We start from the raw sequence: 12,875 nt of genomic DNA on the forward strand, positions 1-12,875 counted from the left end.
TATATTTTGGCTAATCTGACTTTTGCGTCAGGTGTATCGATGAACAATTTTGCATTGTGTCTTGCACAAATAGAAGAAGAATGAACAAGATGCAGAATGTTATCCCAAATGTCATCCGAAATCTCCTCCTCTAAATCCTCCTCCCATTTCAAGTCAAGTCAAGTCAAGAGTTTTATTTGTCACGGCATACAAGTATACAATGAAATGCGGGTGGTCTTGCCCGCAACGATGTGCAATACAGTGGTACAACATATAATAGAATCCAATAAAACAACATTGTGCAATAAACAGGTAACAGGTAACATGGTGTGACATCTCGGTATCTGTACATAGTTATTTACAGAGCATATAGGACATGCTAGGTAGCTTTGGTAGTGCAATACACTGTTACTGTTGTTATACTAATTTAAAGTGGCCTTTCCTTTTGGCCATAAGTGGGTGTGTGCGGCATGAGTGTGTGCCCGCTCATGTTAAAGTGTTAAAGTGGCTGCTAGTGTGTGAGCGTGCACAGCGTGCGTGTCGTGTGTGTGCTCATGTGTGCTTGTGTGTGGATAGTTCAGTGTTCTGTGGCACTCAATGTTCATTGTTCAAGGCTCTGATGGCCTGGGGGAAGAAGCTGAGCCTAAGCTGAGCCATTTACTTTTAATATTATGTATTGGGGTGGGACATAAGGAGAGAATGAGATTATACATAGTCGATATCATGCCCTTGGTGGAAGACATCGGGGTTAAAAGGAGTTGATAGGTGTAACCTCTGAAAGGTTGGGAAATATAGGGTTAATGCTACAAACATAGCTACGAATCTGTAGATACCGAAAGAAATGTCGGCTATGGATTGAATATTTCTCTGATAATTGCTGAAAAGAGGCAAAAAAAGTATCTATATACAGGTCACCTAGTGTGTTAATACCGAGTGAGGCCCATAAGGAGAATGCTCCATCCATCAGTGAGGGGTGAAATAAAGGGTTAGCTGCTATCGGGGCCACACACCACTTTAACATCACCTTTAATCAGAGCAGCAGAACTGGACCACATACCACTTTAACATCACCTTTAATCAGAGCAGCAGAACTGGACCACATACCACTTTAACATAACCTTTAATCAGAGCAGCATAACTGGACCACATACCACTTTAACATAACCTTTAATCAGAGCAGCAGAACTGGACCACATACCACTTTAACATCACCTTTAATCAGAGCAGCAGAACTGGACCACACACCACTTTAACATCACCTTTAATCAGAGCAGCAGAACTGGACCACATACCACTTTAACATCACCTTTAATCAGAGCAGCAGAACTGGACCACATACCACTTTAACATCACCTTTAATCAGAGCAGCAGAACTGGACCACATACCACTTTAACATAACATTTAGAGGTCAATGGTTCAAGGATGGAACGCTCCCAAGCACTGGAATACACAAACATCATGTAGAATGCATACTTTTACTTTTGATACTTAAGTACATTCAATATCAAATACATATTTACTTTTTTTTAAGTAGAATTATGAATGGAGGACTTTTACCTGGTAGTATTTATCTAGATATTTCTACTTTTACATAAGTAAAGGAACTGTGTACTACTGGTAGTATTTTATCTAGATATTTCTACTTTTACATAAGTAAAGGAACTGTGTACTACTTCCACCACTGCACAAGTCTGCAAACATTAACACCCGTCCAATATTATATAATTAATTATACTTCAGAAGGAGGAGTGATTCAATTGCAAACTTCCTAAAACACAAAAAGTGCCAGAGTCCAACCTAGATTTCGTTCTGACTATTTTGTTATTGTTGTATTGCATATTTCATCTGCAACACCAAGTTTGACAGTTCGATCTGAATTCCGTTCAAAGGGACAAGCTTATACACCATTGCTAGATGTACAATAATTATTGTATTTGTACAATCAAGACAGCTTCGCTTGTTAAAGAACCAGCCCGTTGAGAGCAGGACTGAAACAGAGGTACAGAGGCTGCTAGAATGAGAACAGGACTGAAACAGAGGCTGCTAGAATGAGAACAGGACTGAAACAGGGGTATAGAGGCTGCTAGAATGAGAACAGGGCTGAAACAGAGGGGTATAGAGGCTGCTAGAATGAGAGCAGGACTGAAACAGAGGGGTATAGAAGCTGCTAGAATGAGAACAGGACTGAAACAGAGGGGTATAGAGGCTGCTAGAATGAGAACAGGACTGAAACAGAGGGGTATAGAGGCTGCTAGAATGAGAGCAGGACTGAAACAGAGAGGTATAGAGGCTGCTAGAATGAGAGCAGGACTGAAACAGAGAGGTATATAGGCTGCTAGAATGAGAACAGGACCGAAACAGAGGGGTATAGAGGCTGCTAGAATGAGAACAGGACTGAAACAGAGGGGTATAGAGGCTGCTAGAATGAGAACAGGACTGAAACAGAGGCTGCTAGAATGAGAACAGGACTGAAACAGAGGCTGCTAGAATGAGAACAGGACTGAAACAGAGGCTGCTAGAATGAGAACAGGACTGAAACAGAGAGGTATAGAGGCTGCTAGAATGAGAACAGGACTGAAACAGAAGGGTATAGAGGCTGCTAGAATGAGAACAGGACTGAAACAGAGAGGTATAGAGGCTGCTAGAATGAGAACAGGACTGAAACAGAGGGGTATAGAGGCTGCTAGAATGAGAACAGGACTGAAACAGAGGCTGCTAGAATGAGAACAGGACTGAAACAGAGGCTGCTAGAATGAGAACAGGACTGAAACAGAGGCTGCTAGAATGAGAACAGGACTGAAACAGAGAGGTATAGAGGCTGCTAGAATGAGAACAGGACTGAAACAGAGAGGTATAGAGGCTGCTAGAATGAGAACAGGACTGAAACAGAGAGGTATAGAGGCTGCTAGAATGAGAACAGGACTGAAACAGAGGTATAGAGGCTGCTAGAATGAGAACAGGACTGAAACAGAGAGGTATAGAGGCTGCTAGAATGAGAACAGGACTGAAACAGAGGGGTATAGAGGCTGCTAGAATGAGAACAGGACTGAAACAGAGGGGTATAGAGGCTGCTAGAATGAGAACAGGACTGAAACAGAGGGGTATAGAGGCTGCTATAATGAGAACAGGACTGACACAGAGGTATAGAGGCTACTAGAATGAGAGCAGGACTGAAACAGAGAGGTATAGAGGCTGCTAGAATGAGAACAGGACTGAAACAGAGGTATAGAGGCTGCTAGAATGAGAGCAGGACTGAAACAGAGAGGTATAGAGGCTGCTAGAATGAGAACAGGACTGAAACAGATGGGTATAGAGGCTGCTAGAATGAGAACAGGACTGAAACAGAGGCTGCTAGAATGAGAACAGGACTGAAACAGAGGCTGCTAGAATGAGAACAGGACTGAAACAGAGGCTGCTAGAATGAGAACAGGACTGAAACAGAGGCGTATAGACTGGCTGCTAGAATGAGAACAGGACTGAAACAGAGAGGTATAGAGGCTGCTAGAATGAGAACAGGACTGAAACAGAGAGGTATAGAGGCTGCTAGAATGAGAGCAGGACTGAAACAGAGGGGTATAAAGGCTGCTATAATGAGAACAGGACTGAAACAGAGAGGTATAGAGGCTGCTAGAATGAGAACAGGACTGAAACAGAGAGGTATAGAGGCTGCTAGAATGAGAACAAGACTGAAACAGAGAGGTATAGAGGCTGCTAGAATGAGAACAGGACTGAAACAGAGGTATAGAGGCTGCTATAATGAGAACAGAACTGAAACAGAGGGGTATAGAGGCTGCTAGAATGAGAACAGGACTGAAACAGAGAGGTATAGAGGCTGCTAGAATGAGAACAGGACTGAAACAGAGGGGTATAGAGGCTGCTAGAATGAGAACAGGACTGAAACAGAGGGGTATAGAGGCTGCTAGAATGAGAACAGGACTGAAACAGAGGGGTATAGAATGCATAGAATGCATATTATACAATGGCATGCAAATTTCTCGATTCTGATTGGCTGAAACAGTCAAGTTAAACGTGGTTATTTGTCATAACCCCCGCTCGTGGTCGCAGAACCCGCCCATAACCGAATTACAATCACTCCGCCATTCGTGGTTTTAGAAATGAAAGCAAGATGGCGGACAATAATCGTTACGAATGGATATGTTGATAGCGTCATAACGACTAAATCAAAAACGATTCTGTCACAGCGAATGTGTTAGTTTCTTACACAATGTTGGATTATGTAATTGGTGGGTCATGAGTCATTGTGGAACAAAATAAATATTGTGCGAAGTCTGGCGTTAGATGCCATTCGTCAAAAGGACATGCATTTCAGTGTTAAGAACATTTTCAAGCAATCAATCAATCAAACCAATAACACAAGCTCACGCGGAGGTGCGCATGTAGTGAGCGTGGGTTATTGAATTGATTGATTGATTGATTGATTGCATTTTTTATTAATGTCCGCCTTGTTTTTCGAACTGGTTAAGAACTATTAAGAACTTCATTCTTAGATGCTTCTATAGAAAGTAAGTTCAATAAAAAAAGAAAGAAGTTTTCTTTGCCCTATATAGAAGCAGCTGGGAGGTGCGCTGTTATAAGTGAGCGTGGGTTATTGAATTGATTGATTGATTGCAAATTTGATTAATGTCCGCATTGTTTCAAACTGGTTAGGCTTAGGCCCTCTTTCGAAGTCTGTTATGCTTAGGGTTTATCTTTAGAGCAGGGCGATAGACCACCAGCCCTGATTCCAAACTCTAAGCATAACCAACTTCGAAAGAGGGCGACTTCAAAAGAGGGCCTAAACCTAACCAGTTTAAAACAAGGCGGACATTAATAAAATTTGCAATAGATGCTTCTATAGAAAGTAGGTTAAATAATTTTTTTTAAAGAAGTTGGATGTGTTAGTGAGAGACAGTTGGATGTGTTAGTGAGAACAGTTGTTTCAAGTTTCAAGTTTCAAGTTTCTTTAATAGTTGTCATACAGAAGTACAGAATACTTTCATACAAAATGCTTCTTACTGTTACGCTCCAGAGACTGTGCTAGACAAGATAGTATCAAACATAGTATACGTGTAATTTAGAAGAAGAAAAAGAGGTCACAGTGTTCGGTATAGACATATGTACAATGTTCTGAGTTACCATATAATATACAATACTATGCAGTGTACTAATGTACAGTACTATCTAGTGCAAAGCAGAAATGGGATGAGGTACAATTTAGGTACAATTTACAGTAAGGTGTACGAGTTGTAGTGCAATCCTTCATCAATAAATATAAAGTGTGGGGAGTGGGTGCTACAGTGTGTTTGTTTAAAGTGGGTGTGTGCTATAAAGTGTGTGGAGTGGGTGCTACAGTGTGTTTGTTTAAGTGAGTGTGTGCGTGTGGATGTGTGTGCTATGTGCGTTTGGTGGTTGTTGTTGTGTAGTGTTCATTCATTGTTCGTTTAGCAGCCTGATGGCCTGGGGATAGAAGCTTCTTCTGAGTCTTTCTGTGCTCGCCTTGAGACTCCGGTATCGCTTGCCTGACCGCAGCAGTTCAAAGAGGCAGTTGTTCGGGTGACTGGAGTCTTTAATGATTCTCTTAGCCTTGCCCTTGCAACGCTTGTTGTAAATGTTCTGGAGGGTGGGGAGCCCCCCTCCAATTGTGCGTTCGGCTGAACGTGTCACTCTTTGTAGTCTGCTTCGGTCTTGTGCAGTGCTATTCCCAAACCAGGAGGTGATGTTGCCGGTCAAGATGCTCTCTATTGTACATGAGTAGAAGTTCTTAAGGATCTTCTGACTGACTTGGAACTTCCTTAGGCGCCTGAGGAAGTAGAGGCGTTGTCGTGCCTTCTTCACAACACTGTCAATGTGTGTGGTCCATGTCAAGTCCTCGGATATGTAGGCTCCGAGGTACTTAAAGCTGTTGACTCTCTCAACCGGTGCCCCGTCGATGCTGAGGGGGCTGTAGTCCTTGACCCCCGACCTCCTGAAGTTGGATGTGTTAGTGAGAACAGTTGGATGTGTTAGTGAGAGACAGTTGGATGTGTTAGTGAGAGACAGTTGGATGTGTTAGTGAGAGACAGTTGGATGTGTTAGTGAGAGACAGTTGGATGTGTTAGTGAGAGACAGTTGCACTTCCGACAGTGGTGCAGTGCTGGTATAACTCGGTATAACGGCGTTATACCTCGCTCACTGAGGCTGAAGTACGCGCAATCGCTTTTTACATGGCATTATCCAACCGGACTCCCGGAGAAGCATGCAGCTGCAGAGCCGCAGAGCCAGCGGCGCTCTCTGGGCCGCGCGCTGACGGCCGCGCTGTGAGGCAATAGTATCCAGCTGCAGGACGAGAGCAGCCAAAAAAACTGTGCATGCGCGCGCACGTGCACGCGCGCACGTGCACGCGCGTGGAGCGTTTGACCTACTGTCAATTTGCCACTGCAACACTGACTTCCGAGCTGCTTCCCCACAGAGGCAACTTCTCTCTTTTTTTTTTTTTTTTTAACTACTTTTTCTAAATCTTCAATTAATGTGTGTTTATTGTATAGCAATAAGGTTGGATGAAATCGGCCATTGTATAAAACCATTACATCACACGACAGAGTGTGTTATAGAAATTAGATCACGCCTATTACGCCTCGGGCCTAACAACCACCCATAGGCGTGATCTAATTTCTATAACCCACGCTGTATCGTGATGTAATGCTTAAATCTGTGTTTTCCCCCCAGCAAAACACTTGAAATACCTGTTTAGTGGACTTCAAAGACCTATTTAACTGGTTGAAAAGGACTACAATATGGGACCTTTAAACTCAAACCACGCTTGAGGGTGTAAACCGAATCACTCCAGGTGTACCTGCAGATACTGCACTTTAAATGTTGTTAATAATAATAAATGTTATTTGTATAGCACCTTTCATACAAGAATTGCAGCTCAAAGTGCTTCACAGCAGTAAAAAAAAATAATAAAAAAAGGCATAAAATTTGCACAAAATTGGCAGATCAATGCATAAAGTGCAGACATAAAACAAGTATAAAACAAGCATAAAATAGATAGCAGCAAAATAGACAAGGTCAAGGTAAGGCATAGAGCATTAAATCACATAATTATTCACATTATGATCTAACATCTTAACACTTTCAGTGCCACGGACGACATAACTCGTTTTATTAGGCCCCCCACTGAGTGCCCACGACGACAAATATCGTTTTATTTGTTTATTAGCGATCTGATTTCATATTTCATCAACCGAGTCTCCCGTTGGTACAGCAGCTTCTCCAGCAGCTCAGAATGGAAAAAAGCGCCCCCTATCGTCTATCCCTGTGTAACTGTAGGTCAGTCGCTTAGACTGACCTGGGATCAGTCGATATGTAGAGGCGGAGCCAGCTGGCTTCTTGAGCTGGCAAGCTGTCTGCTCAACATGGAAGTCATCGCGGGACGGGAATCAGCCTGGAATATATATTCACAGTAGCCAATACTCAATCAATAAGCGTGATCGATATTTGGAATGGCGATCAGGAATTGGAATGATCTTTTTGGAGAACATCTGATCTGAGGTAAGGAATCTATTTTACCAGTCTTGGGATAATCAGAGTTGTATTCGCTGAGATGTCAGCGTTTGCCCTATGTGTGATGTGTCTCTGTGTGCGCGATCGCTGATGAGGAAATCAGAGAATCGATTTTTCAGCTCGCGTCTCTAGCGTGCACACGTACACATAATATGATAATATGATAATATAGATAATCTAGCGTTTATTTGAAAACGATTCATAAATAGACCAAAAAAATTACAACGTTTTTGTGTATTCTAGAATATTCCAGTATACGTCTTTTATCATGAAATCTTTATATTTTCTTTGAAAACAAGGGCTTTTCAAAATGCTATAAAACGAAAATGAACCGATAAAAAAACAATCCGCTTCGACAATGTTGACTGGAAAACGAGTCATTGATAAGCGACGGGCAGATTAGACACATAGCCATAATTTAAAACATAGATTAGGCGTTTTTAACGCTAACATTGAAGTGGATGGTGGGCATTCAACCGGTAAATCAAGGTTAAGGGCTAGCAAGGGCTCTGAAAGTGTTAATAGGCCTCTTTGTTTACGGCAATTTTCAAATAGACCGTAATAAAAGAGTAAAATAGAATAGACAGAGTAAAATAGTGCAATAGTGCAGTGCAATAAAATAGTTCGTGAAATACAATAGACAGATAGACAGATAGACAGATAGACAATAGACAGTGCAATAAAAATAGCATTATGCAATGTACTGCACACTGATATAGTAGCATTTGCTCAATGACTATGTAACATCATCAACCCGTCCATCTATTCTACACTCATTGCACACACATCCACATGCACACACTCACTTTAAACAAACACTCACCTTAACACTCACTTCAGACACTTTAACACTACACTATATTCATCTATTTATTAAAGAGATTTGCACTACATTCATACCTCACTTGCATTTGCACCTTGCCTTAAAAAGTGTTGTACCTCATTAAGTCTGAATTTGTACCTCATTGTCTTTCACTGTACTTAGATTGTACCTAGGTTGTACTTTAGTTTGTATATTGTATTGTATATTGTATAGTGTTATTCCACTTTTACTTTTTACCTTTTTACTGTATGAAGCACATTCTCAGGGGGCTCATACAGAACCAAGCATTTCACTGTAATGTACATGTACCTTATATGTGACAAATAGAAACATTTGAACTTGAACATGAACTTTATTTATATTTTTTTTTTATTCTTTATTTCGAACATTTCGAATTTAAATCCTTACAAAACAAATATATATATATATATATATGTGTAACGGGTGGTATTGTGAAGCGCAGTCAAGAAGGGCTGGGGTGAGTAGCGGTGCTATGGGTTAAACTCACGCTCACATCCTCAAAAGACGCATAGACCCAGTACTTAGAAGTGAATTCACCTCTTGGTATAGCGGTCTGTGTTGCTGCCCGCGGTGTGGGAGACCGGGGTTCGACTCCCACTCGGGGCATCGAAGTTTAAGGTGACGTTGTCACAACCGTTACATATGCACTTGACCAACCCTCTGTCTTCCCTCGTCTCGTATAGGGAGATCTGTAAGGAGTTCTTGGACCTGATGTCCCAGGACCGCTCCCCGCTGGGCGGCAGTCGGCCCACCCCCTGCCTGGAGCCCGGCGTCCAGGGAAGCCTCACCCACTTCAGCCTGCTCACACACGGCTTCGGCACGCCGGCCATCTGCGCCGCGCTCTCCGCCTTCCAGAGCTACCTGATGGAGGCCATCAAAATGCTGGACAAAGGGGAGGGCGGAGGCAAGAGCCACCCCCACGACAAGGACATGAAGCACCGCAAATAGAGTTAGGGGACGGACGGACGGACGGACAGACGGGTGGACTTGAAGACGGACAGAAGGGGGAGGAGTAAGGAGACACATGTCTCTTCTTCGCCCCTCTCGGAAGAGGACAAAGACTTGAGACGTCTACCTCCCAGAATATTTGCAGTACTTCTCGCTGAGACGGTTAGGGTGATGTTTGTGCAGTTATGTGAGTCTGCCGCCTCGCTCAAAATGATGCACGGACCCACCTTTCTCTCTCTCTCTCTCTGACCCACCTATCTCTCTCTCTCTCTCTCTCTCTCTCTCTCTCTCTCTCTAAGTAGCTGGTCTGTGCGACAATGGCAATAGTGACTCTTCAGGACGAGTTCCTGAATATGGCTGTGTGTTTCTTTTGTTTTCTTTTGTTCCATAATGGTACCTTGACCTGTGTTCTTAGGACCCCCCCCTTTCCAACACACATAAACACGCACTCACACAGACACACACGCACACAGACGCACGTTTGGACTGTGAAACCCACCTTGGAACTGCCGGTGCTTGTGAGAAGCCATATCCAAGACAGCAAAATGCTCTTTGCTCCCTTTGAACATTGGGAGAGTTTTAACTCCACCCCATTGGATGAGCATTTTATGTACAATTCTACAAGGGTGGTCATGGGAAATTGAGTTTTGTGGGTAGACATGGGGGGGGGGGGTATTGGAGTCAAAGGCAGCTAAGGGAGATTTTATTTTCTATTTTCTTTTTGAAAGGGGGGTAGGGGTAAGTGTTGGTAACTTAAGAAAATAACAAATCATTTTGTACTTTCTGTGTATGTTTATTATTAATGTTATTACTGTTATTATTATTATTATTGTATTACGGCATAAATGTAATATATTATTAAAGAACTAAGAACTGATGTGTGAGTTTCATGTTTTTAGTCAACACGATAGGAAATAATTGACCACTATTCACATCGCGGTCACTGTGGGAGGTCACTCTCATGGTGACCTCACACCCACACAAGGGGAGACCGGAGGGGGGAACATTACACAAGTTTGATCCCCACCACAACCGCCAATGAGTCCATAGGTCAGACCCTGCACTCTGACCCCTCGGGTGAAAAGCCTAAATGTATGTGCTATGTTTTTTTTTATTATTTTTTTTATTATCTTTTCCCCCTCCTTCTTTTTCCGATTTTTCCCCCATCCCACTGTTAGTCGTTATGCCAATTCCCAACCCCCTTCCTGGTTGTTGCGCACTTTCCCCTACTGTTGGTCCGAGAGGCCGGAGACTGTCACATGCTTTCCTCCGACGCATGTGCAGCCAGCCGGCAGCCAGCCTGGCCGCGCAGATTCTCACTGGGAGAGTGTAACGTGTGGAAGGTCACACTACCTCTCTCGAGATCCTACCCTCGCTGAGCAGGCGCCCCGACCGAACTGTAGGGGTCGCTGTCCACAACGCCCAGGACCCACCCACGGCTCCCCTCCCCATAACTCAGCCAAACGAGTTAGTATAGCGATCAGCCCGAGCCAAGGCAATGCTGACTCTCCGGGAGTCGAGACCGCAGCCTCTTGCATTGGTGACGAGCACAATCTCCGCTACGCCACCTGACCGCCCTGTATGTGCTATGTTTAAAATAAAAAAATGTAAATAAAAAAGAATTCCTAGCTACACTATGACTAAGCTGTTACCTGCCAACTGAGTGGTTTAAAAAATAAAAAAATAAAAAAAAAATATATATATATATATATATATATATATATATATATACAAATCCCATATTAGCTTAACTTGGTAACACAAATGTGAAAGTAGGCTCTTGTATTTTCTTTATCATGTTGAAATCATACCCCCCCGGCCCACACACACACACACACACACACACACACACACACACACACACACACACTTAAGACAAAATAATAATTACTGATGCGAGTGTGTAGCCCCCCCCCCCCCCCCCCCATCCCCCCAGGGGGCCACTCAGATTTCAGAGCCCATTTATGCGTGACTCCAGCAGTGTGAACGTGATCCCTGGGAGATGGCAGCGGTGTGTCACAGCAACAGCAGTCCCCCCCCCCTCCCCCTCCCTGCATCAGCCCAGGCCTCCCCGGGAGAACAGGGGCACCGGCGCCCCCCCCCCCCCCCCCCCCCCGGCACCTCCGCTCCATCTCAGACCATCTGTTACACTGGAAGCCTAATGTCATCATCACCTGCTACCTCTCGCCCCTTCCCACCACACACACGCACACACGCACGCACGTGCGCGCGCACTCTTTATTTAAAGGCACAATCCAGAATTGCCTTTTACAAGAAAGACCTTGTACCTTGTTGAAGCTTTTTCTTTTTGCCATTTGTTTACATTTGTAATGATTGTTAACATTGGATTAAAATAGAGCTGTCGTTTTGAGTTACAGTGAGCCAAGTCCAACTCTCTAACGTAAGAGTTTCACATGGGCAAATAAACTACGGACTGTGGCTTTAAACCAGGATAATCCACTCAGAACCGTTCCCTTTTCCAGGGAATCCACACACACCCACTCGTCTTTACCTGCCTCGCCCCTCCCTCTCACTATCCAGTGTCAATTCCCTCATCCCTTCATCTCCCTCTGTGACCTGCGCACCCCCCCCCCCCCCCTCTCTCTCTGACACTCTGCAGGGCTGCTCTCTCTCTCTCTCTCTCACTGCAGAGCTGCTCTCTCTCTCTCTGCAGAGCTGCTCTCTCTCTCTCTCTCTCTCTCTGCAGAGCTGCTCTCTCTCTCTGCAGAGCTGCTCTCTCTCTCTGCAGAGCTGCTCTCTCTCTCTCTGTAGAGCTGCTCTCTCTCTCTCTGCAGAGCTGCTCTCTCTCTCTCTGCAGAGCTGCTCTCTCTCTCTCTCTCTGCAGAGCTGCTCTCTCTCTCTCTGCAGAGCTGCTCTCTCTCTCTCTCTCTGCAGAGCTGCTCTCTCTCTCTGTAGAGCTGCTCTCTCTCTCTCTCTCTGCAGAGCTGCTCTCTCTCTCTCTGCAGAGCTGCTCTCTCTCTCTGCAGAGCTGCTCTCTCTCTCTGCAGAGCTGTTCTCTCTCTCTCTCTCTCTCTCTGCAGAGCTGCTCTCTCTCTCTCTGCAGAGCTGTTCTCTCTCTCTCTCTCTCTCTCTGCAGAGCTGCTCTCTCTCTCTCTGCAGAGCTGCTCTCTCTCTCTCTCTGCAGAGCTGTTCTCTCTCTCTCTCTGCAGAGCTGTTCTCTCTCTCTCTCTCTGCAGAGCTGCTCTCTCTCTCTCTCTCTCTCTGCAGAGCTGTTCTCTCTCTCTCTCTCTGCAGAGCTGTTCTCTCTCTCTCTCTCTGCAGAGCTGTTCTCTCTCTCTCTCTCTCTCTCTCTCTCTGCAGAGCTGCTCTCTCTCTCTGCAGAGCTGTTCTCTCTCTCTCTCTCTGCAGAGCTGCTCTCTCTCTCTCTCTGCAGAGCTGTTCTCTCTCTCTCTCTCTCTCTCTCTCTCTCTCTCTCTCTCTCTCTCTCTCTCTCTCTCTCTCTCTCTCTCTCTGCAGAGCTGCTCTCGATTTCAATTCAATTCAAAAAGCTTTATTGGCATGAAATTTCACAAATGTTGCCAAAGCACAATTATGACA

The 12,875-nt window shown here is 44.3% G+C and overlaps 1 protein-coding gene across 1 annotated transcript in view; it reads left to right on the plus strand.

The window, feature by feature from the left end:
* Positions 1 to 9,867, plus strand: part of LOC311247973 (transcription factor AP-2-epsilon-like) — a gene marked incomplete at its 5' end in the record, with an annotated part of 14,305 nt that extends 4,438 nt beyond the window's left edge. The window contains 1 exon segment of the mRNA XM_084338944.1: positions 9,053 to 9,867. Within this exon segment, the coding sequence (XP_084195070.1) occupies positions 9,053 to 9,317 (265 nt within the window).
* Positions 9,868 to 12,875: the final 3,008 nt, after the last annotated feature.

The sequence above is a fragment of the Notolepis coatsorum genome, assembly GCF_963971535.1.
Source record: "Notolepis coatsorum genome assembly, contig: SCAFFOLD_3388, whole genome shotgun sequence".
Lineage (NCBI taxonomy): Eukaryota > Metazoa > Chordata > Actinopteri > Aulopiformes > Paralepididae > Notolepis > Notolepis coatsorum.